Below are 26236 nucleotides of genomic sequence, written 5' to 3' on the forward strand. Positions count from 1 at the left end.
GTACTCTCAGTTCCACTGAATATATTTGACTATGTTTAAACTGACTGATCTCGCAGTAAAATCGGAAACAGTCACTTCACTATTCTTTAATTAAAATCGGTCTGTGCTTACCGAAATGCGAAACACTGCCCCCAGTGGCCAAAGCGGTAAGTGTCGTTGGATGTGTGGGCAAGTGTGAGCTCCTTTTCTGGGCGCCAAAAGCGAGTTATAAATCTAGTTGTTTTCAGCTCTACAGACTGTAATTAAGTGACGAGGAATGCACATTTTATAAACTGAACCCCCCAACCTTAACCCCAAACCTAAACCTAACAATCAGTGGAGTAAAAATGTAATCTTAGAGGGAAACTTTCAGGTCACTGATTAGGCAAACACGAATACTTCCTGGTTTCAACGTGGAATCTGAACCCAGGTCTTCCAATTTGCTGATGCAACACACTTCCTGTCACGCCAATGGGGAAGGTAATCACATTAGAGCCAATGAAAAAATGTCTTATAGGAGATTTACATTTACTTATTTGGCAGATGCTTTTATCCAAAGTAACTTACAGTGCACTTATTACAGGAACAATCCCCCCCGGAGCAACCTGGAGTTAAGTGCCTTGCTCAAGGACACAATGGTGGTGACTGTGGGGATCAAACCAGCAACCTTCTGACTGCCAGTTATGTGCTTTAGCCCACTACACCACCACCACTCCAGGAGATGGCACTTATCAGTAAGTTGGCATTTGGTGGCCGACCCTGGGGTACTACAACTCTCGGAAACAAAATTTTTGATTTCCCGTGTGATCATGTTGGCTTAAATCCCTTCTATAGAACTTTGCAGATTCCCAAAACCTCAAAAAAGAACAGTCGTGGGGCCTGGGTAGCTCAGTGGTTAAGACGCTGGCTACCACCCCTGAGGTTCGCTAGTTCGCTAGTTCGCTGGAATGACTCCAGCCAGGTCTCCTAAGCAACCAAACTGGCCCGGTTGCTAGGGAGGTTAGAGTCCTCCTCGTGATCGCTATAATGCGGTTTGTTCTCTGTGGGGTGCGTGGTGAGTTGCGCGTGGATGCCGCGGTGGATGCCGTGAAGCCTCAACACGTGCTATGCCTCTGTGGCAATGCGCTCAACAAGCCATGTGATAAGATGCACAGGTTGATGGTCTCAGACAACTGGGATTCGTCCTCCACCACCCGGATTGAGGTGAGTCACTACACAACCATAAGGACTTAAAAGCACATTGGGAATTGGGTATGTCAAATTAGGAGAAAAAGGGGAAAAAATCCAAATGCAGATTCCATCTGGGCCACTTAGTTAAATTCAGCCATTCCAAGGGTGCTAAGTACTTTACTTTAATTAGTCCCATCTGGATTTCATTCATAATAAATATGCAATTAGAAATATCTTACTGGGACAAAGTTTCTCAGTTTCTCGGAGAGAAAATGAGAGCCCCACTATATGATTTTGTCTTGAACTCGTTCACATGCGGCATTGTCCTCGCAAAAGGTCTTCGTTGAATTCCAGTTCACCTTCAAAGGATTTGTAAATAATTTTGCATCTTTTAGTTGTTCATACATGAAAGACTTTAAGTTTAAGATGCTGTCAATACATTGGTACAGTACGTTTGAGTGTACACTTTACGAATGAACGTAAATGAGATCACCTTAGTTGTATAAGTGAGAGTGTGTGATGCGTGCACATCTATGAACAATGAAAATGCATCTGTCTGTCACCTTCCTTTTGGGTGAACAGACTGAAATGTTGTTCCTGTCACCCAAACACAACCCCATCCACATGACAGGAAACAAACTTTGTCTAAACTATGAGGAAAAGTGTATTTAAGTCGCACACTCTTCAAACTCACACACCGGATTCATCTACGCTTGGATTACACATTAAAAGACAAACATGAAGAAGAGTTGCATTTCTCAGTTTTTGATGCTCTGTTTATATCTTGCTTTACACCCCTCCATTCAAACAGGTATGTGGCTGATTTTACGTGTATTTCTTCATAGGCATGTCACATTGACATGAATCGCAATGGGCTTTCAATGTAACACATGCAATTGCTGCAATTCCCTTGTTAGAATAATGGAGTGTTTCAAATGATACTCTATATATATATGACATGTGGCACACGTCCTATTAAGGTTTGCTGTGTCCTCATATATTAACTTCATGAGATGTTCACATCCAGTTAACAAGTGGTTACAAACTGCACAATTCGCATGCTTTATTGTTGGCAAAATTATACAAATACATTTAATCTAAATGTACTAGTATGTCCTTTGTGCAGTCAAATGTGCATTTAATGCTTTTGTACATAAGAGATACCCAGAGGAAAATATCTAATTAAACAAAATGTTAAATTACAGATTTATTCATTTGTGAGACTGTATTGAGTTCTCAACTTTGTCTCCGATGTTTCTAATAACAATCCAAAGGAGAAATATGAAATCGAATGAGGCAATTGTTAACATAACAGTATAGAGCTATAAAATGAATGCCGACAGCCTTTATGAGCAATGTTTGAGTTCGTATCGAGACTTTTAATGGCAGACTTTGGTGTCTTCACAAATCTGAGAACAGTTTAAGATCTCTTCTGACACTGTAGAGGAGAAACATGTGAGAAACATCTCTTGAGATGCAGCAACCTTTAACAAAGGTCTCAATTTGTTCTCCGTTTAATGTCACTTATGCCTAGAAGGAGCAATTGAGATATTAATGAAATCTGATTTGTGATTTTTCTTCTTCGTATCAATCTGTTACATATCTCTAAATAGTGTAATTACATTAATTCAGTGTTTTGCCATTTTGAAAGGTGGGTGGCTGTCGGCGGCTGTGGCTCAGGTGGTAGAGCGGGTCGTCCACTAATCGCAGGGTTGGTGGTTCGATTCCCGGCCCACATGACTCCACATGCCGAAGTGTCCTTGGGCAAGACACTGAACCCCAAGTTGCTCCCAATGGCAGACTAGCGCCTTGCATGGCAGCTCTGCCACCATTGGTGTATGAGTGTGTGTGACTGGGTGAATGAGATGCAGTGTAAAGTGCTTTGGTAACCTCTAAGGCTAAAAAAAGTTGCTATATAAGTGCAGACCATTTACCATTACCATTTGTAATGGTAAATGCCCGCTGTGTTTCACTAAATGTTGAAGAAGAACATCCTTGCACTCATTGGCTACCGCCTATGTAGATACGCGTATCTATGCTTAGCGCAGTGTTGTTTGGTGATGCGAAGAGCGAAAACAACACAATGAACATATTTATTATCGTTCTTTAGCAGCGGAGACAACAGGTGATTCAGTAATGCCGAAGAAGTGAAACCGGTCCAAGCAAGAAGACAGAAAGGGCGGCAAAGGCAAAAAACTAGAGTAAACATCAGTGTGGCATAAACAAGGTGGAAGGATTTGATGACGGAGAAAAACACGAGTAGTTAGACCAATGTTGCTTCTTTTTTGTTGGACAGATAAGACGTTATTAATTGTTTAGACCGCTCTCTAACATAGTGTCAGAAAACGTTTGAATACTTTGAAGTGCGTAGTCAACGTATGTTAGTAATGGACAGATTTAACAAACGCAACCAGAAAGCAACGTGTCATTTTCCTTTCTTTGTTATCACAGCTATAGTAAGTGGGCCCATCTACCACCACCTCTATGAAATGGCACACGTCTTTATTTGTTCAGTAGCTGGGCACGGCGGATGTTGTGGATTTTGAGGAAACCGTGACGTTGGTTTGCTTGAAACAAAACGAGTTCTTCAAATACAGTATTCATGGATGTACTAAATTTGATCATCAAAAACAATTGAGGTTTATTTCACGCTATACACTGTCTTATAAAGGTAATAACTGTCTTTAGAAATAACGTGAAACGTAAACAGTCTCTGAAGATTATTGATATCAGGGACAATAATAATCTGTCCTTAACTGTAAAGGGCTGTTCGATTGAATTCTGACGTTTGTTTTTAGGCAAAGCAATTGTATTATAGTAGTAATAAATAACTTTAGAAATTACCTCAAACTCCGACATGCAAATGATACTCCAGAGCTGGCGGGGGCAGCAGAGACGGTCATGCAGATCCACGTCGATAGATGGCAGTATAGCGTCTAACATCACTGTCCTATCGGTACTCAAAGTACATGAAGAAGAGCAATGCTAAAACTAGCTAGAACTACTGAATGCCCCTTTAAGTACCCACAGTGAACAGGGTCATTAGAGACCCTTGGCATGCAATAGTGTCACTTTTAGTTTAAGTCATATTTTTTATATTTATATCTATATAAGTTTACTATTACAGGATATCGCTTTCTTTGTTTATTACAAAACAAACAAGTACGGTATTCATACAATTGACTACTATACCATGTCGATTTTCTTTACAACAATAGTGAATTATCAGTATCCCATATGCGTGCACACATACATATTATACATGCTATTTCTATGCTAATGGCATTGCTATTTGGCTTAGTGTGCTAAGGAACATAACTGGTAATCAGAAGGTTGCTGGTTTGATCCCCACAGCCACCACCATTGTGTCCTTGAGCAAGACACTTAACTCCAGGTTGCTCCGGGGGGGATTGTCCCTGTATAAGGGCACTGTAAGTCGCTCTGGATAAAAGCGTCTGCCAAATGCATAAATGTAAAATGTAAGTAAACTATAGCAAGTTTAACACATGAACAGTCTAATATGACTATTGATGCATTTAAGGGTTAAGTAACATCAGATCAGTTTTCCTTGAAGTTCATAAACAAGATGTAGTACTAGTATAATTAGTGTCTGAAATAATCATTGATGTTGAATCCCTCCGTTTAATGTTACTATAATCTATGCTTGCTGCATTGTAGCATACATCATAAGTATGAGTTTGATTATTGTAAGTATGAATAAGAGCATTTATTAAGCATTTATAACAAAGTTTATAAACAGCTCACTGTTTGGCAAATGTTGCATGAACGTCACCCTTTAATTTATATTGTTTTAACTACATATCAGTGATTTTGATGCATTTGTAAATGGCTTATTAGTCATTAATCAAGTCTTTTACAAACCCTTAACAAAGGGAACATGGATTAATATAAAGTGTTCCCAATAATCTTCCATATCTTTTGTACTCTCAGACACCAGTTCCTTCCTTATGTACAATGAGGACCACAACAAATGTGTGAATGTGGTTAGTGCTAATGAGGTGCAGACGGCTCCATGCGACGTCTCTTCTGTAGCTCAGCATTTCCGATGGGTTTCCACTTCAAGTATTATCAGCATCTCTCTGAAACTCTGCTTGGGTGCCCAGAACATCAAAGACTGGGTGAAGATTCTCCTGCTGCCCTGCAAAGAACAAAGTCCCCTACAGACCTGGGAATGTAAAAACGAGACGCTGTTTGGCTTAAAGGGACAGCCGCTGCATCTAAACTATGGCAATCGAAACGAGAAAAATATGATGTTGTATAAGGGATCTGGTTCCTGGAGCCGCTGGCAGATTTACGGGACCAAAGAAGATCTGTGCTCTCGCGGATATCAAGGTATGATCAAACATCCACCATTCTGATTGATAGATCTAACATTTGGAAAGCAATTTAAAAAAACCCATTGCCATATTGGATCATAGGCTTATAATTGTAACTTTTTATGTCGGTCATCTTGGACTTACACTGACACCTAGTGGCGTGGATGCATCTTCGTTACTGATGCGATTGTAGAAAAGAAATATTCACGGTCAGCCATGATTGATTTCATCCATCAGTGAAAGACAGGTCTCTTATAATAAGGCTGTTACTAAGATTAAGCAAGTACTATGTGGCTGGTCATGTGATCACAACATGGCAGCCCCCATGAGGAGACCCTCTCCATGTAGAATAAAACAGCTTTTGTAAGGTTGCTTATATGACTGCAGTCTTCATCCAATGTGAGTGCTCACGATTTTATACATATGTTTCATGATTACAAATTACAAACTTTTTTAATGAGGAAAAAATTGCATTTTTAAGACTTGGTTTGAAGTAGATACATGTTTCTCTGATACCCTAAATATCCCTCATTTCATTTCTTAATGTTTTACAGAGATATATACTATAGGTGGTAATTCATTTGGGAAACCATGCCACTTTCCTTTTAAATTTGAGGAAAAGTGGTATGCCGAGTGCATCGTGGAGGGCCGATCAGATGGCCAACTGTGGTGTGCTACAGAAACAGACTACAGCACAGATAAGAAGTGGGGCTTCTGTCCAACTAAATGTAAGATGACAACACAGACACATCACCACCATACTTATTGTGAATGCCCAGTCATTGATAGACTGTTTTACATAAATGATAATGCTGGCTATCGACCAGTCTATCTATCTGTCTGTCTGTCTGTCTGTCTGTCTGTCTGTCTGTCGTCTGTCTGTCTGTCAGTCCATCCATCTAGAGAGGTGTTTAGCGCTCTACTGTATGTAACTAAGCTTTATTCAAGCTGTCAAACCACAAAAACAAACTTGCTTCTCAATAATTGCCAACACTACACTATGTGTCTTCTTGCCTACAGTGAAGTCAGTATGTCTTTTGATAATGATTTGGGTCCATTTGAATGCTATTGGACGTAAAAATGTATGAGTGGTGCTCAGCGGTGCAGCAGAATGTTTAGCAGTCTAAGAAGTCGTAGCTGATGTGCGTACATTCATAAAAACAATGCTTTTGAATTTTGGGACATCATCCAGTGTGCGACCTCCTTCAGGCTCTCTGAAATCTGTTTATCCAACCAATAGACCTTATTAACGCTAGCGCCATCTTTGATTGGAAATGACAACGAGGCTGTGAGGGATAGACTTACCATCTCTGCAATGGCACGAAAGGGATGAAGCTGTATTATGCTCTTAGATCACGCCAGATTTCCCACAACTCATGTTGTCTGGAGTTGTTCATATACTGAATGTTCTTTCATGATATTTTATCAATGTTTTGTCCGTGTAACGATACAAAAACACTTTAAACTGCAGTTCAGCCCATTGAAGGGACTGAAAGTCTATCCGTCACAGCCTCGTTGTCGTACCCATTAAAAATCAAAGATGGCGCTAGTGTGAATAAGGTCTATGAAAGATGGGGGAGTTTTGGGGAAAATGTTGAAAAACACACATATATATATATATATATATATATATATATATATATATTAGCAATTCCATTTGGTGATGCTCAGGGGTACTGCAATAAGGGGTAAGGTTAGGACGATTCTAAGGCCCTGGGCAGACAGGGGGGCCCAACAGGACCCCCAAACCATTTCCTGCATGATTTTGTTATAAATGTTCACTTCACACTTGATTTTCTAAAATGAAGACTGCTCCTACTTTGGTAATAAAAGATGATCTAGTATGTGGGATCCTCTAAAGACTTCAGCAGTTTTTCCCAAAAGCGTCTTTAAGTGCTAAACGCGCTTCCCATTTGTACAGCTTGGTGCAACTCATTGGCTGTCCCGCTCTCTGACTCCATGAAATAGGGAGAGAGGGAGAGAAAGGAAGGAAGAGAAAGTGCAAGAATTGCTGCCGTAGCTGATTCAGATATTGGCATTCCCTCACTTTCCTGTTTTGCTCTGTCTGTACATAGGTAGTAAAATGCAAGCAAGCCCTTTGAAAAGTGACCTGCTGACGAAGGCATCCTATGCCACATACTATACAAATAATAAAGTACAAAGTGTGCACCTCATGACCACTCCTTTTTCTGCAAATCACCTAATCTAGCAAATAAAAAAAATATATAAAAGATAGCAACAGTTCTTCATAATAAAGTATTCTTGTTTTCATAATCTGCAATGAAAAAAAAGTTGCCCTGGTTGCTACAATCTTGATGAAGAATAACTTGCCTATTTTAATCATTTGTATAGTGAGTTATGTAAGGATTACATTTACATTTACATTTATTCATTTGGCAGAGGCTTTTATCCAAAGCGACTTACAAAAGAGGAACACATAAGCGAATCATCTTAAGGAGACAGTGGTACGAAAATTGCCATACTACAAAGTTTCACTATCATCAGAATAGTATAAAAAACAGATTTAAGTGCAGATTTAAACAGATTAGTTTTTTAGTGACCGGTTTAGTTAAGTGCTTTTGGAAAAGATGTTTTTAGCCGTTTTTTGAAGATAGAGAGTGAGTCAGCATCACGGATTGAGTTGGGAAGGTCATTCCACCAATGTGGTATGATGAAGCCGAAAGTCCGGGAAAGTGTTTTGGTGCCTCTTTGTTTTGGTACAACAAGGCGACGTTCCTTAGCAGGCCGCAGGCTTCTGGTGGGCGCATAGCTGTGCAGAAATGATTTTAGGTATGCTGGAGCAGATCCAGTGACTGTTCTGTATGCAGCATCAGAGACTTGAATTTAATACGTGCATCAACCGGCAGCCAGTGGAGAGAGACAAGAAGTGGTGTAACATGCGCTCTCTTAGGTTCATTAAAGACCAGACGTGCTGCTGCATTCTGGATCATATGCAGGGGTCTAATAGCACATGCAGGGAGGCCTGCAATGAGAGCGTTACAGTAGTCCAGTCTAGTTATGAGAAGAGACTGAACGAGCAGTTGTGTGGCATGTTCAGAGAGGAAAGGTTTTATCTTCCTGATATTGTAGAGTGTAAATCTACATGATCGTGCAGTCTTTGAGATGTGGTCTGTGAAATTTAGCTCATCATCAATGGTTACCCCTAGATTTCTGACCGTCTTGGAAGGCGAAACTGTAGTTGTCAGCCAGTTGTTATCACACAATAAACCCTGACGAGGTGATCTGGACTCAGACACAAAACCGAGGACTCTTGCATCACCTTGAAGGGGTTTAGTTTGCGATAACCGGCTGGCTGTATATAATCCCTTACATAACTCACTATATATAGGTTATTTCATATCAAAATTGTAACAACCGGGGCATCTTTTTTTTTTTTTTTACTGTACATTATCCTGCTTATTGCTTGGCTATTAGCCAAAGAAATAAATAGACAATAAATACAGCTGAAATCAACCTCCAGTTTGCCTTGGAGTTCTGTTGGTTTATTTAGTGAAAATGACCATCTGACTGCTCATTATCCAGCTTATTACAAGACCACTTGCCAAATAAACAAATAAATGGACATGAAACGATTCAAAATGATTATTAGCTTACTTGTAGAGATCTCACTGTGATCCGAGAAGCAGGAGAGACGGCTTGCGGTACGAGGATGAGCGGTCTGAAACGTGGATGTGCGGTTGTTACAGAGCAATATCTGACAGCTAGATGGCGCCATTGACCAATCAGAATCGAGTATTCTAACTCTTTTATGAAGGATTTATGAAATCCCTATGGAAAAAAAATGAATGGGGAAAAATACTTCCGGAATTGAGATGGCTGAAAGAGTGTGCAGGCACTGTTGCAGTCTTATGTTTTTGTGTGTAACTTGAACCATACAGTGGTTCTGAAGCCCTACATTTGTCTATTTCTCTCTCTGTGTATTAGCCAGCTCAGGTTGGGACAGCGATCCAATAACCGGTGTGTTGTATCAGAGGAACACACAGTCAGTGCTCACCTGGCATCAGGCTCGAATCAGCTGCCAGCAGCAGGATGCGGATCTTCTCAGCATAGCAGAAGTGCATGAGCAGACTTATATATCAGGTAGACACAAACACACACATTTACATACACAGCACGGATGACTGGCTTTCTTCCATGGAACACAAATGGAGACGATAGGCAGACAGAGGCTGTCCTTCTGCTTAACATCTTCTGTAGTGTTCCACGGAAGAAAGTAAGTCATGGATTAGGAACAACATGAGGGTGAGTAAATGATGACAGACGTTTTCAGTAAATCAAGTGCTTTATTTTTCAGGCTTGACAAATATCTTGGGCACGTCATTATGGACTGGACTCAACAGTCTTGATTTTGAGAGTGGCTGGCAGTGGAGTAATGGAAACCCATTCAGATATCTCAACTGGGCTCCTGGTAAGTGCCATTCATGCACATAAAAATGGGCACCCGTGTACACACAGAGCTTTAAACGCAGCTCAATGGTGTGATATATGTTTGAATGTATTCTTTATGATCTTTAGGTCACCCCTCACTGGAGCCGGGCCTGAACTGTGCAGCGTTAAACGCTGGTAAAGCGTCTAAGTGGGAGAGTATGGCATGTAGTAAGAAACTTGGCTACATCTGTCGCAAGGGTAATTCTACAGATGTAACTCCTCCAGCAGGTAGGTGACACACACACACACACACACACACACTACACACACACACACACACACACACACTACACAGTGGTCTCAAAGTATTTGGACACCTAAAGGGATAGTTCAATCGAAAATCCCAGATGTGTATGACTTAATTTCTTCTGCAGAACACAAATTAAGATTTTTAGAAGAATATCTCAGCTCCGTAGGTCCTTACAATGCAAGTGAATGATGGCCAAAAAGCACAAAGGAAACAAAAAACTAATCCAGATGAAACGGATCAATATTTAAGTAATTTTTTTTACCATCAATCTCCTCTTTCGACCAGTCCTCCTATGCACGTTCACGAGGCGACCGAATTCTTCTTCTGTTTATTTGCCGATTTGCGTTCTTCATGCATATCGCCACCTAGTGGGCAGAGAGGAGGTAAAAAAAGGGAGGGATAATGAAATATAATGAAAAAATCATATTTGCACAACAGCCCAGTAGGTGGCGATATGCACAAAAAAACAAAAGAAGAACTCTTTTACCCACTGGAGCTGGCCTTTCCTCGGCTGATTAGCCCGATTGGGGGCCGGACGTGCGTAGTCAAGGCTCGGCCCCGCCCTCCTCCGCATCACAATCCCATAGACTTAAATTGAACGAGGGCCGAGTCATACCTAGAGACCAGATTAAAATAGAGACTTGGGATGGGCTCTTTTGACTTGGACCACTAAGCAACACCCTAGCAACCCCATAGCAACATGCACATTTTTTTTTAAAACACCTCATTATCTTAATAGCAACAAAAAGATCATGTAGAAATCGAGTATTGACACTTTTAAGGATCTTATCTTTGCTACTGAAAGTGTCTTTATTTATGGTGCCAGATATATAAAAACTGTACACTATACTTTAAAAGTTACTTAGAAAAAGTTACTTTTAAAAGAAGCTCTCCGAATAAGCCCCATCTGCTATTGGTCTAACAAACAGATAGTCCCGCCCCCAACTCACGCCATTGGTTAAGTCAATGTTGTTTTGTGAAGCTGGATGGGGCGCTCAAAACAAAGGGGAATTTTAGCACCACAGAGACAGTGTTTGCAGTTACAAGCAAATGAAAATATGAATTAGGATCATTCTGGTTATGACCACAAGATGGCAGTCTAACCTCATTAAGTATGAGGATTGTTAGGAGGAGAAGAAGAGAGATCTGAAGTTGAACTGAATAAACGAAAAGCATTTGGATGTAGCGCTTGCTCTGTGCATCGTTCCTTTGACAGTTCACAACACCACACTTAAATATAGTTGTCTCTGCACATTAAGCTGTAATAGGAGAAACTATTTTAACAACAATGATACACTTAAGCTTTAAGAACACTGTTGAAAACTGTTGTGCTGCTTCATGAAGTGTGGACATGCAATAGAGTGCTCATAGTGACGATGGCTGTCAAGCTCCCTAAAAAAATGACTCCATAAGACTCCAACTAGCTCTAAAATCTCATTTGCATGTGCACATTTAAAGTATTCATGCTAGGCGGATGCTTTCTTTGTGTGGAAAAGAGCAGCTTGAACATTCTTCAAATCATTTTAGTGAACTGTTCCTTTAAAAGTTCAAAAGTGTGGCTCTCTCTGTCTCAGGTAAGGATCAGCCGAGCTTCTGTCCAGCGGCGTGGGTTCCATACGCGGGCCACTGTTATTATCTGCAGCGCACTAAGAAGATGTGGAGCGCTGCGTTAGTGGCCTGTCATAAAGAAGGAGGAGATCTGGTCAGCATACACAACATAGAGGAGCACAGCTTCATCATATCACAGAGCGGATACTGTACGTGTGCACAACACACCCTAAAATCACTTCTATAAACGAGGGTGAAAATCATTTGTCTCAATCAACATTATGCCTCAAATACTGTTGATTGGTCTTAACTTGCATTGAACCCAAAACATTCCTTTAATTGCTAAGATTTATCCTTAAAATATTCTGTTGTGCAGTGCCCACCGATGAACTCTGGATAGGCCTGAATGATCAGAAGATTCAGAACCTGTTTGAGTGGACAGACCGATCACATGTCACCTTCACTAAGTGGCTAGTTGGGGAACCATCGCACGCCACAAACCGCATGGAAGACTGCGTTCTCATCAAAGGAAAGGTGGGTTGATTTTGCTTCCCTTGTCTTGTCTCTCGGTTTTCCTTCGTTGGTCCAATTGTTTGGTGGTTAATCCATATTGGTCATTATGGTTTATTATGACATATTGGGGCGACTGTGGCTCAGGTGGTAGAGCGGGTCGGCCACTAATCGCAGGGTTGGAGACTCCACATGCCGAAGTGTCCTTGGGCAAGACACTGAACCCCAAGTTGCTCCCATTGGCAGGCTAGTGCCTTGCATGGCAGCTCTGCCATCATCGGTGTGTGATTGGGTGAATGGACAGAGTGTAAAGCGCTTTGGTAACCACTAAGTTTAAAAAGGCGCTATAGAAGTGCAGACCATTTACCATTGTGACCCCATGTATGTGTAATAGGAGGGAAAGTGGGCAGATTACACATGTGAGTCGGAGCTTGGCTACATCTGTAAGAAGAAAGCGTCCAGCAGACCTGAGGGTGCTCCGGAGGTGATCAGTCCTGGATGCCAAGCTGTGAGTCGACACTTGGAAAATAAACTCACCTGACAAAACACTGCCGTTTCCAAACAGTTCTTTCCAAACAGTTGTTTCCAAACAAATGCTATACGATTTAGGATGTGCTGGTAGTGATGATGCCATCTGTTTGGTTTGCAGGGTTGGATTAGGTATGGCTCATGCTGTTATAATATTGCCATGGAAAGCAAGACATTTAATGAGGCCAAACAAATATGTCAGCAGACTGGAGCTAACCTGGTTAACGTTGCCAACAGGTAAGGCAGATGATACTTCTAATGCTTGTAAATAATGTTCTATACATCCATGCAGTATGTATATATATATATATATATATACTGTACATACAAAATCTTATATACATATAAAATCTTGATGGTCCTAAAATGGGCCTTTATGAAAAATATATTCTTATGTTTCTTTTGATTTTGGTTTGAAATATGCATACTAACCCTTACATGCATGGGTGTTACAGCAAGCATTATTATATACCTCGGGTCTTTAGAGAACTGGCATGTACTGTATATCTATCACAAATGGATCTACAAAATGCAAAGATATTGTCAAAACTTTTTAAAGACAATTAGAAAATAATAGAATATATTCTAAAATATTTTGATGATGCAACAAATCACATAACAAGATTCATAACTCCCACACTGCAATTTCATGAGATGCAACTGGCTGTCAAGCACTTACTGAACTACACAGAAGCTACACATATGGATTTTCTCAGGCATTAATTGAGTCTAAATAGACGCTCAACTTACATATTTTCAGTGGCACGCGCAAATGACAATAGTCATATTATCCTGATCATGTGTTAAACTTGCTATAGTTTACTTCCATGTTGCTTATTCGTCAAATAGCAATGCCAAATGTACATCAGATCAATCACTGACGCATGTATGTTATGTATGTGTACACCAGTGGTGGGCTTTTGATAGGATGAGGCAATGTGCCATCTTAATTTTGCCTCGCGTGTCTCTCCTGACCTCAAGAGGTGCACTAGCGACTAGAGGCTGTAGCCTTTAGCCTCCTCGTCAGAGCACCCGCCTACCACGCAGGTTCGAGTCCCGTTCGGAGCGGGATGAGCAGGGCCGGTTACATCTGCAATTTGCATCTCTTAACTTCTGATGACTTGTTTGTGCTTCTCATCTGTGACACTTTATGTAGGTCTCAGGCACACTGAACATTGAACTTGTTCATATATTATGTGCTTTAACCAATTAAAAAAATATATTTTTATTATCGCAGTGATTGATTGGCAGGTTGAACTGTCACCCTTGAACTCCTTGGTTTTACCAGGCTTCAACATGCGGAGTCAAAAAATAATATACCATATTGACAGCCACTGTAATGTATATGCCATTATAATGGATGCTACACCTCTGAATCTAGCCCTAGGACATATAAAATGAAAGTATGGAGGATAAAAATAGAACATGATTTACATTTTACGACTCAGCGTGTTAGAGTGACAGATAAAGATTTCTTCTAGCACAAACATCCTTATAATTTCATTATCCATTAAGGCACAAAACGCCACTAAAACATGCACATCCATGTCAAAAAGCTCAAGTGACCATGAAAGCAAACCACATACAGGCAAATCGTCAAAAGCTCTGCATATTATCTCACTAACACGCATGAACAATATTATAAAACTAATCAAAACAAAAGACTCTCAATATTTTTGCAGTTATTGTAATCTAATACAAATGAATGCAGCAACAGCACTTTAAAGCGATGTCATGCAATGTATTGAAATTAAGAGTGGTGCGCTTTAACTAATCCAACCAGCAACACATTAGCATAAATTTAGCCTTTAAAACTTAACAACAAAGTTCAGTAGGCAGGTCTGGACTCAAGAGTGGTAAATTACGAGGACCATGTCAGCTTGAGATCCATATGATCAACGCTTTTAATTAGCGTCGGCCATTGCATATGAGCATGACGTTCTCCAGATCGCCCCTGATTAACTCTGGCATATCACATGCGAACGATTAAAAGGCTTTCGAACTTCTCAAAGAAATAACTACTCTTGTATAATGAACATAAATAAAGTTTAAGATGCAGAAAATAAATGTACGATTATGCCAACGCGTTGAGCGCCACCTCTGGCGGGACTCAACCCTGCTTGCCCCTCATGTAGAGACGCCACTGATTAAAGGGTTAAATGCATTTATTTGTGAGATACACCCATGTGCTCTCTGCATATGTCGTTCTGACAATGAGATGTTCTTATGCGAGTGAATTATTAATTATTTTAATTTGAGGAACATTTTGGCTGGCTATGTATTTCTCTTTGCTTACTACCGTGGATACTACCATCTATACAATATATCTCATTATTTATTTAGTTGTTTATTTTGTTTTGATTAGGTATGAGAATGCTTTTCTCATTAGCCTTGTTGGTCTCCGGCCTGAGAAATACTTCTGGATTGGTTTGTCAAACACTGAACGAGCTGACCGCTTTCAGTGGAGCAACGGCGATAAAGTCAAATTCACACACTTTAATGTCGGGTTGCCAGGTAGGGTGTGAAATAATCTCTGTTCTTGTGAAATGTATTTCATTGTATTGTCCAAATTAACAATTGTGACAAGTTCGAAACCACCTAAAGTCTCATTTCTACCCATCTGTCTCTTCCTAGATAAGCACCAGGGTTGTGTTGCCATGTTAACAGGGATGTCAGCTGGATTATGGGATGTACTGGCCTGTAAAAGTAACCAGAAGTACATCTGCAAAAAAATGGCTGCAGGTGTTACAACCACCCGAGAGCCACCGACGACTCAACCGCTCAGCTGCCCAGTTGGATGGATTAAAAAAGATCCACACAATTGCATTCAGGTAAACGTTAACAAGCACGTTCCTCTCTGAAATAATGATGACTTGGACTGAAACCCCACACATAGGATCCATTTGCACAAGGTTGCAGGAATAATGCAAACATGCAAACTAAGGAACCACACAATACAGATGATAAGAATGCTCAGAATTGCAGGGTGAATCTCTTGCAATAGAAAAACACATCAAGCAGTGATTAACATTTAAACAGCATTATACACTGCACATTAGGTCTCTGCATCTATTAGGTCTATATATGGGGAATGTTCAGTTCTCAGGTACGATGAAGCATTTTGAGCAGTTTATAAGACAAGGCAGAGAAAAACATTAAAAAACAAACATTGAGATTAAGAAAAACTCCAACATGCACACCAGACATTCATACTTGTCTTCTTTTTAGATATACCAGAAGCAAAAGGACAAGAAAAAGACTTGGTCTGAAGCTCGTAATTTTTGCCAAGTCATTGGTGGCGACTTAGTGAGCTTTCACTCTCAAGAAGAAATCGAAACTATACCGTGAGTGTTCACTACCAAGATGTTTTGTACTGATATCATGCTGTATAACTATTTCCTTTGTATCATATAGTTAGGCATATGTACTGCATACTTCATACTTCTTACTGTTTTAAAGGTATAGTTCACCCAACATGGCAAATTCTCATATCATTTACTTCAAATATCATTTACTCACCCTCATGCCATTCCAGATGTGTGTGACTTTCTTACTTCTGCAAAACACAATTGAAGATTTTTTTGTAGAATATTTCAGCTCTGTTGGTCTATATAATGCAAGTGAATGGTGATCATACCTTTTGAAGCTCCAAAAAGCACATGAAGGCATCATAAAAGTAATACATATGACTCCAGTGGTTTAATCCATGTCTTCTGAAGGGATATGATAAGTGTGGGTGTGATACAGATCAATATTTAAGTCCTTTTTTACTCTAAATCTGCACTTTCACTTTCACTTTTCTCTTTGTTTAGTTTTTTGGCGATTTGCATTCTTCGTGCATATCGCCACCTACTGGGCAGGGAAGAGAATCTATAGTAAAAAAGGACTTAAATATAAATCTCCACTTTCACTTTCACTTTCCTCTTGTTTAGTTTTTTGGCAATTTGCATTCTTTGTGCATATTGCCACATACTGGGCAGGGAATATAATTTATAGTAAAAAAGTACTTAAATATTGATCTGTTTCTCACCCACACCTCTCATATCACTTCTCAAGACATGGATTAAACCACTGGAGTTTTATGATTACTTTTATGCTGCCTTTATGTGCTTTTGGAGCTTCAAAGTTCAGGTCACTATTCACTTGCATTGTATGGACATACAGAGATGAGATATTCTTCTGAAATATCTTCATTTGTGTTCTGCAGAGGAAAGAAAGTCATACATCTGGTATGGCATGAGGATGAATAAATGATGAGAGAATTTCCATTTTTGGGTGAACTGTCCCTTTAAGGGATAGTTTGATAAAAAAATAGAAATGTAGTACTCATTTAGCCGTTTTGGTGAACTACTTCTGTTCTGTTGCTGCAGGTATATGAGTGGGGACACAGCGTGGATAGGCTTCACTTCCCTGGACAGTAATTCTGGATTTGTTTGGTCTGATGAAACCCCTGTGAGTGTTTTCTCATTTACCATCATGCCATCATTTTGTGGTGCCCATTGAAATTCATCATCTGTTTAAGTCAAATTCATTTAATAATAAATGATTCTCCTTCCAAATATATTTTCTTCACTTTAATAATTGTGATTAGTGATTGTGTGTTTGAATCTATTTTAGTCTGATTTTGATAACTGGTCTTTCGGGGAACCGAACAACCACAACGATCAGGAGCACTGTGGCGAAACCGGCTTTTATTACGGCCGCAAGTGGAACGACAGGGATTGTGAATCCTATAATGACTGGATCTGCCAGATATCAATAGGTACACATGCATGAATATGCACATATGTACAAAGTGACCTGGAAAAGTATTTGGACACTAAAGTCACACTATAAAATGTCTCAGTGTCATAACATGAACTTGTGTTAAATTAAGTAATTGTTGCTTGCTGCGGTTTATAATACATCAAATTGTTCTTAGTTCTGACATCGTGCAACATGCACAGGCAGACGACAACCCTAAACCAGCACCACAATAACATTATGTTTCAATCCTGTTCTTTTCATAGGCACAACTCCAAAATCCACACCGCCTACTTTAACTGAGGGTAAGAGTCACTGCTGCTCATCGTCTCATTTCAGGCCTTTTCCTTCACTTGACTAAAATGTCGGTAATTGGGTGACTCCTGGTTTGACCTTTTGAAAAGTCAAATTTTTTGGTTGTTTATCTTAAAATGAAACAATGAAAAAAGAGAATTTTAATGATTCATAGCAAGTCTTTTACCCTGTTATAGCCTGTTTTACTTGATAATTATTGATCTAGGCTGTTTGTACTTACTTGTTTTGATTATTGGGGGGTTACCTCACTCCCATCCCCCCTGGGATCTACACCCTTGGTCTGTGTGAAACAGCGCAAAATATACACCCATTTCTACGCATGTAAAATGCGATAGCGCTTCCCGGTGGCCAATTTTCTGCAAAGTTTGCACAGACCTCTTGGGCCAAGATTCTCAGGCATTCAGACATAACCTGCATGGGTTGCTTTGGTAACGATGTAGGCGTACCCACGTGACGATGCTTTCAAAATAGATGCAGAAAAAATGGAGGTGCATCATCTCACTTTCCAAATTAGCATCCTGTCTAGTCGCGGTCCAGAAATCCTCTGTCGCACAAGAAAAACTCAGCGATGGAGGAGACTGGTAAATGAAAGTGGAGCGTAGTTCTAGCGGGAAGACCAGCAGGTGCACATCATCACATCATTAGCTGGGTAACTCCCAGCCAATCACATGTAAGCCATTGCTTTATAAGTCCGCTCACAATCTATCACATTGCTGTTTCAGTGTGCTAACCGGCAACCTCCACCACCCCACCACCACCAGTTGAGCCCTGTCCCGCAGGGGGGTAGGCTCCTCGCCCCTGCCTCCTATCTCCGGCAGGACATGACGGTTCCGTGTACAACTCCCTCGGACTGCCGGACGGGGCCTTCGCCAAAGAGAGACATTACCTCCCGTTTTACATCTATCAAATAAATGGCATCTCAAACTTCACTCAAGCCTGCGTGTCTTCCCGATAGAAATACTGTGATGTTCCGTGCCGCAGCCACCATTTTCTGACGTCATCGTTGTGTGTCGTGTTAAGAGACGCAAAAGTCCATTTGAAATCCAAATTGAGCAGCCAAAGCGTCCGGACTGAGACGCATCTGAAAAAAAATCAGATTTCACTCTCATTTGAAACCACCTCCAAATGTGATTTAAATCAGATTCGGCAAAATCAGATTTCATGTGGTTTTTCGCTGTCCAGACTATCAAAAACTCATCTGGATACAACCTTGATATGCTAAAAATCAGATTTTTAGTGGCAGTCTGAACAAGGCCTAAGAGTCCCACTGTGTTTCTTTCCAAACAGCCTTTGTTAATCTTGCCTGATAGCTGCTGAAAGTTGATTGGTCCACAGCTGCCATGTTTTTTTATATATGTGACTGTCCTCACGGACATTAAGTACGTTTCCATCCAAGGATTTTTTCCGAAAAAAGTTTTTGCACATCGAAATAAAGCTGATGGAAACTCAAATTTTCTGTAAAATTTCACACAAGTGACGACATAATATTTTTCCGTCTGTACTATTAGTCTGACATTTCAATTACAATTTGCGATATACACATTTCCACTGTATGGAAAAGGCTCAGGGGAAGATTTCTTTTGCGCAAAACCAAAATGGTTTTGCGTTGATTTTTATTTAACGAACGTCGTTATGACGCTCACCATTTTATCGTACGGAAACTAGCCGGAGACAGCAATTTTTGCAAACATTTTCTATGCATTTTTACTTCATTGATAACAGGACAGCGCAAAAAGTGGATAAAAACGTATTAGTGTTATTGATGGCACATTGGCAAAGACACCGTGTGCCAAATTTCAAGTAGATTGGACCAATGGTCACATAGTTAGAGCTATTTTTATGTTTGTCATAGTTAAAGCGCAACTAAGTGGCGGGAACGTTTTTTTTTTTTCACGTGTCCTCAGATTGACCCAGTACATAGGGTGTCTCAAATTTGGTGAAAATATCTCATTCCGTTATGGGTATTTAAGTAAAAGTGGCCACATCCTCATATTAAATTTTTGATAGTTATTGATAATGGGACTCCAGAGAATCTTTCTGCACTGGTTTGGTTCCGATCGGGCGAACGGTAATGGTGAAAAAATTGTATTTGAGGAAATTACATGTTTTGTTCATCTTGAGCCAAATACTGCAATAATATAAGGCTGTTGAGCCTGAGACATACAGTTCAGGTGTTAATGCATTCGTTATAACATCCCCAAAGGTCATTTGGGGTGAGTCCATGGACACATGTTGCCGGGCGGAGTACTAACATTCCCCCAAATTTCATGTCTCTCATTACTAATGGATGTTAACCATTCTCCAGCTAGATCTGAAAATAAATGTACATTCATGACTGATAAAAGCAACGAAAACAATAACATTTCAAGAGAGCAAGCACTTATGCATTCATAAATTATAATGTTTCAAATCTGTTTATCACCATAAACTTCTGTAACATCATAACTTCAAACTTCCATTACCTAATATCAAGGGTGTAGGTTTGGTTCGAACATTGATAGGAACCTACCTAAATGTACGCCAATGCCTAATATTGTCTTATTCATTATTCAAGACACAAATGTTCACTTTAAATCTACACAAATTGCCCCAATATGCAATAAACTAAGCCAGAGTACATTTGACTGGTACAGTTACATAAACCTAGATGGCAGTAATAAGTTATGCATTATGTTTTATTCCACAGTGGAATATAACAAGACTGCTGATGGCTGGATCCTGTTCAATAATAGTCAGTACTTCGTTAATAACGACCTCTTGCCGATGGAAGAAGCTCGCGCGTTCTGCAAGAAGAGCAATGCCGATCTTGTCGTCATTACTAGCCAAACCGAGAGGAAGTTTGTATGGAAGCAGGTAAACGACTGTGGAATTTGTCCAGTTTGATTGCCTCTACACCTGCAAAGAAATTGTCATTAAAAATAATGAGCAGGCTAAAACGTTGTTTTGTAAAGTGGCCCCAAACAGTTTTAGGATGCTCTAATAATAGAGCTAACTGACACTGTTTTCCAGATTTCTAGAGGATCAGAAAATCAGTACTTCATTGGCATGACTGTGGGGTTGGACAAATCATTTTTGTGAGTATAAAGACTTGAATACAGCGTGAGTGCTAAAATGGGACTAAAATAAGCACAAGCTTTTATGTTACTAGTCATTATCTAACACCATCTTCAGTTGTATGTGCATGATTTAATTGATTAAATCTGCATTTGTTCTGGATTTTGTTTCCTTGTAGTTGGGTGGATGGTTCACCGGTCGTATACACTTCATGGGATCAAAATGAACCAAATTTCGCCAACAATGATGAGAACTGTGTGTCTATTTACAAGAATATGGGTAAGAACTTGTATGATGGAGCATGTCAGTAAGCCAATAAAACTACGGTAATTTTGAGAAATCAAATCACTGTTACTCCTCAAAATCACACTTTGTTAATTTTCACACACGTTTACCTGTAAAATCCCCAACCAGCATGCACTGAGAGCAGTATTCATCAGATGTTTTGTATTTCTGTATGTGGAGAGAAATCTGTAACATCCACACATGCTCACCTATACTGTCTAATAACACACTTTTAAGTTTGTTTACCGTTTCACGAAAACAAGCATTTCTGTCTTTGGAGTAGCGTGCAATGATGAATAGTGTATGATAAAGCAAGGAATGTGCATTATGAATGTAAACTTGGTCAAATTATTCTTATTTTCACTTTAACATCACTGATTTTTGTACTGTAGTTCCTTGGACGTGGTCAGCAGGTTTGACTGTACAGCCGTGGCCAAAAGTATTGGCAGTGACATAGATTTTGTGTTTTGCAAAGTTTGGTGCTTCAGTATTTTAAGATTATGTTTTTACATGTTTCTATGGTATACTGGAAAACTATGATAAGCATTTCATAAGTTTTAAAGGCTTTAATTGGTAAAAACACTCAATATATGCAAAGAGTCAATGTTGACCCTTGTTCTTCTTAACCTCTGCAATTCGCTCTGGCATGCTGGATATCAGCTTCTGGGCCAAATCCTGACTGATGATCCATTCTTGCCTTATTAGTGCTCGGACTTGATCACAATTTGTGGGTTTCTGCTTGTCCAATCGCCTTTTGAGGATTGACCACAGGTTCTCTATGGGATTAAGATCCGGGGAGTTGCCTGGCCACGGATCCAAAATTTCAATGTAATGATCTCAGAGCCACTTCGTTATCACTCTTGCCTTGTGACATGGTGCTCCATCATGCTGGAAAATGCACGGATCATCACCAAATTGCTCCTGAATCGTTGGGAGAAGTTGCTCTTGCAGGACGTTTTGATGCCATTCTTTATTCATGGCAGTGTTTTGGGCAGGATTGTGAGAGGGCCCACTCCCTGTGATGAAGAGCAACCCCACACATGGATGGTCTCAGGATGCTTCACTGTTGGCACGACACAGGACTCATGGAGGCACTCACCTTTTCTTCTCTGGACTATCAATTTTCCAGATGTCCCAAACAGTCAGAAGGGTTCATCAGAGAACATATCTTTGCACCAGTCTTCTGCTGTCCAATCCTTGTACTTCCTGCAGAATTTCAGTCTGTATTTGATGTTTTTCTTAGAGAGAAGTGGCTTCTTTGCTGCCCTTCTTGACATCAGGCCATTGTCCAAAAGTCTTCGCCTCACTGTGCGTGCAGATGCACTCACACCAACCGGCTGCCAATATTGAGCTCTGCACTGGTGACACAATACCGTAGCTGACTCCTCAGTAGGAGACGGTCCTGGCGCCTGCTGGACACTCTGGGATGTCCTGAAGCCTTCTTCACTGCAGTTAAACCTCTCTCCTTGAAGTTCTTGATAATCCTGTAAATGGTTCTTTCAGGTGCAATATTCTTTGCAGCAATTTCCTTGCATGTGTGGTCATTTTAATGCAAAGCGATGCTGGCTGCACGTCTATCTTTAGAGATAACCATTGCTAACAAGAACACAATGATTGGAAGCGCTTCTTCCCTCCTTTTATAGCATCAGTCTGCTCTTATAATCCAATCAGAATGATCGAGTGATGTCACCTGACTGGTACTCGTTCACACTTTCCCAGGTGCTGATTAGTGAAATTATGTTAGCTGGTCATTTTGTGCCAGGGCCAAAAAACAGTGAAATTTGGGTTTTAGTGATCAAGTAAAATGTTTTGGCCAATGAAGCTTTTTGCAATTATTTAAAATGCATCTGATCACTCTGAACAATAATCTAGAAACGGTGTGAATCAACACCACAACAACTGACGCAGAAAACTTTGCCAAACACAACATTTATGTCACTCCCAATACTTTTGGCCATGGCTTTACTTGATTAGGGTTGTAACAGAGTTGTGTTCCACTTTGTGGTGTAAAAGAGCAACTGATGCTTTTAGGCTTTTACAGTAGTAATATTTGACAAACTAAAGGAATAAAGTCTGTTTTTAATGTAACAATTGCACAAGTATCAGCAACAAAATGTATATATGTTTTAGGATTCTGGAATGATATCAACTGTGGTGTGCCTTTACCCTCGATCTGTAAAAGAAGTTCTGACGTAGTCAATGCCACCATGATCCCCTCCACTGCGTCACCAGGAGGTTGTGCGCCTGATTGGACAAGATTCAATGGCAGAGTAAGTGCCATTAATTCATTACTTTTACAGTATATAGTGCTTTTCTAGGCACTCAAAGCACTTTACATAGTATAGGAGGAATCTCCTCAACCACCACCAGTGTGAAGCATCCACCTGGATGATGTGAGGGCAGCCATGGTGCGCCAGAACACCAACCAAAAACTATTGGTGCTATTGGTGGAGAGGAGAGAGTAGAGTGATGTAGCCAATTAATGGATGGGATTATTAGGAGACCATGATTGAGAAGGGCCAATGGGGGGATTTTTACGTGCTTTTATACAGTATAGGTTTCCTGTCACTATACTGGGGCATTAGGACCCACACACTTTCCGTGTGAAGAGACAAATTCCACATCACTGGAAATGGTTTAAGGCATGATGTTCCTTTCAAATCAGCACAAACAATTAAGAAAAAGCTCTGATTCCATTTTTAGCAAAAGTCACGAATAATTAATTTGCAAAGCACATCCGTACATTCTTGATGAAGCAACTTTGTTAGAAAAAGCAACAGTAGGCAGAAACACTTTCTAACACTTGTGTTTCCACATAGTGCTACATTTTTATTGACAAAAAGATGACCTGGCATGATGCCCGGGACCACTGCAAATCACACGGAGGAAACATGGTGTCCATTCTGAGTCATGGAGAGCAAGGTGAGCGGTGAAGTAGTGCACTTCAATTGAAACCTAAATTCAAAATCTTGAGTGAAATGAATGTTGACGAAGAGCACGTATTAAAAGATGTATGATTTTTTTAGTCCGCCCTTGTGCTTCTCTGCCAGAGTTGGGTAAAATTAGGAATTTAAGAATTCATGAGTTGAAATTTAAGTTGTAATTAGAATTGAATTGGCCACGCCCCACTGGACATTGAATCTGAATTTTCAATGGGATATCCTGGGCTCACTACAAGTTAAAGGGACAGTTCACCCAAAAATGAAAATTCTCTCATCATTTCCTCACCCTCATGCCATCCCAGATTTGTATGACTTTCTTTTTTCAGCAGAACATAAATTAAGATTTTTAGAAACATATTTCAGCTCTGTCGGTCCATACAATGCAAGTGAATGGTGACCAGAACTGTGTAGATCCAAAAATAACTTAAAGGAAACATAAAAGTAATCCATAAGAGTCCAGTGGTTTAATCCATGTCTTCATAAGCGATATGATAGGTGTGAGTGAGAAACAGATCAAAATGTATGTCCCTTTTTACCCTAAATCTCCACTTTCAGTTTCAGATGTAGTGAAAGTGGAGATTTAGAGTAAAAATAACAACAATTTAAATGTTGTTCTGTTTCTCACCCACACCATTAAACCACTGGACTCTTATGGATTACTTTTATGTTTACAGGTCTGGTCACCATTCACTTGCATTGTATGGACCTACAGAGCTGAGATATTCTTAAAATCTTAGTTTGTGATCTGCTGTAGAAAGTCATACATATCTGGGATGGCATGAGGGTGAGGAAATGATGAGAGAATTTTCATTTTTGGGTGAACTGTCCCTTTAAGCTTAAGTGACAGCATTTGTGGCATAATATTGAATACCACAAAAACATTTTTGACTCATCCCTCCTTTTCTTTAAAAAAGTGAGGTTGCATTGAGGCACCTACAATGGAAGTCAATGGGGCCAATCTTTAAACATTAAACTGCTGTTTCTAAAGTTTAGCCACAAGACATTAACGATATCGGTGTAAACATGAAATTATAAGCTTCACATTTCTGCCTTTAAACCCTCCAAAAATTTGGAATATCGATTTTTTGCCTCATTGGAACATCGATTTTTTGCTTTTTCTTTTTTTAAGGAGGAACGATTTAAAATAAATTTTTGTGGAGCTCAATATTATGCCAAAAATGCTGTCGATTGAGCTTAACTTGTACTGAGCCTGCAACATTCCTTTAAATGGAACATCATTTATGACAAAACATAATTACATTGTTAATGTTGATTAATTATGCATTTCACACAACTGTCAGAATATACATTTTGCCATACAGCAACATTAAATATCTGCCACATTGTTTTCAGATCATTATGTGTCACATAAATTAACCAAAAACGTTTAAATCTATTAATTATTGTAACATTGCTGCAGGCTGAAGACAGGAACAGACAAAGACGATGATGTTGTGAGAACCCAAGTGCAGTTTAATAACCAATAACAGAAGATACAAAATAAACTAGAACAAAACACTTGACTTGACATGAACAAGACTACAGAAGAATCACAATCCTAACATGAGACAAAGACAAACATGAGGGCTTAAATACACAGACTAGGGTGACAACATAACAAGATGAACTAATGACAAGATACAGTAACAAGACTATTAAACATGAACCAATGAATAGACAAAACTTTAAGAATAATCACAAGACTATGGCTTTGGATGTGTCTCGTTTCGAAGGCTGTGTGCTAGGTAGGGGCGAGGAGCCTACCCCCATGCGGGGCGGGACTCAACATGTGGTGGTGTGGTGGTGGGTGGAGGAGGTTGCCGTGTTAGCACACTGAAACAGCAATGTGATTGTGAGCAGACTTATAAAGCAACGGCTAGTCTTCCCACTAGAACTACGCTGCGCTTGACATTTCTGTGTGATTTCTGCTGCCATATACAATTTAAGGATTATATCACTTTAACCAAGACTACACTTTAAAATGTTAAAATTAATAAAACTCTGTAATCGTGTAATTATTTATTAAGCATTCCATTTCATTTTTGTTTGCCATGGGACATAAAAGGAGTTTTCAGAATGTGCCAAAAAACAAAATAAACTATAAAAAGCACCATAAAACAATATTA

The 26236-nt window shown here is 39.8% G+C and overlaps 1 protein-coding gene across 2 annotated transcripts in view; it reads left to right on the plus strand.

Moving 5' to 3' along the window:
* The first annotated feature begins 1831 nt into the window (after positions 1-1831).
* mrc1a (mannose receptor, C type 1a) overlaps positions 1832-26236 on the plus strand; it is a 41153-nt gene continuing 16748 nt past the window's right edge. For both annotated transcript variants that reach the window (XM_052127224.1, XM_052127234.1), the window contains exons 1-21: positions 1832-1960; positions 5101-5502; positions 6041-6214; positions 9432-9587; positions 9802-9915; positions 10023-10163; positions 11760-11942; positions 12110-12267; positions 12638-12751; positions 12893-13008; positions 15137-15285; positions 15406-15602; positions 16000-16115; positions 17142-17223; positions 17389-17533; positions 17781-17819; positions 20516-20682; positions 20839-20903; positions 21062-21162; positions 23299-23438; positions 23988-24090. In XM_052127224.1, the coding sequence (XP_051983184.1) occupies positions 1888-1960; positions 5101-5502; positions 6041-6214; positions 9432-9587; positions 9802-9915; positions 10023-10163; positions 11760-11942; positions 12110-12267; positions 12638-12751; positions 12893-13008; positions 15137-15285; positions 15406-15602; positions 16000-16115; positions 17142-17223; positions 17389-17533; positions 17781-17819; positions 20516-20682; positions 20839-20903; positions 21062-21162; positions 23299-23438; positions 23988-24090 (2935 nt within the window). In that variant the 5' untranslated portion in view covers positions 1832-1887. The remainder of the gene's footprint in view (positions 1961-5100; positions 5503-6040; positions 6215-9431; positions 9588-9801; positions 9916-10022; positions 10164-11759; positions 11943-12109; positions 12268-12637; positions 12752-12892; positions 13009-15136; positions 15286-15405; positions 15603-15999; positions 16116-17141; positions 17224-17388; positions 17534-17780; positions 17820-20515; positions 20683-20838; positions 20904-21061; positions 21163-23298; positions 23439-23987; positions 24091-26236) is intronic.

This window comes from Xyrauchen texanus, chromosome 1, assembly GCF_025860055.1.
Source record: "Xyrauchen texanus isolate HMW12.3.18 chromosome 1, RBS_HiC_50CHRs, whole genome shotgun sequence".
NCBI lineage: Eukaryota > Metazoa > Chordata > Actinopteri > Cypriniformes > Catostomidae > Xyrauchen > Xyrauchen texanus.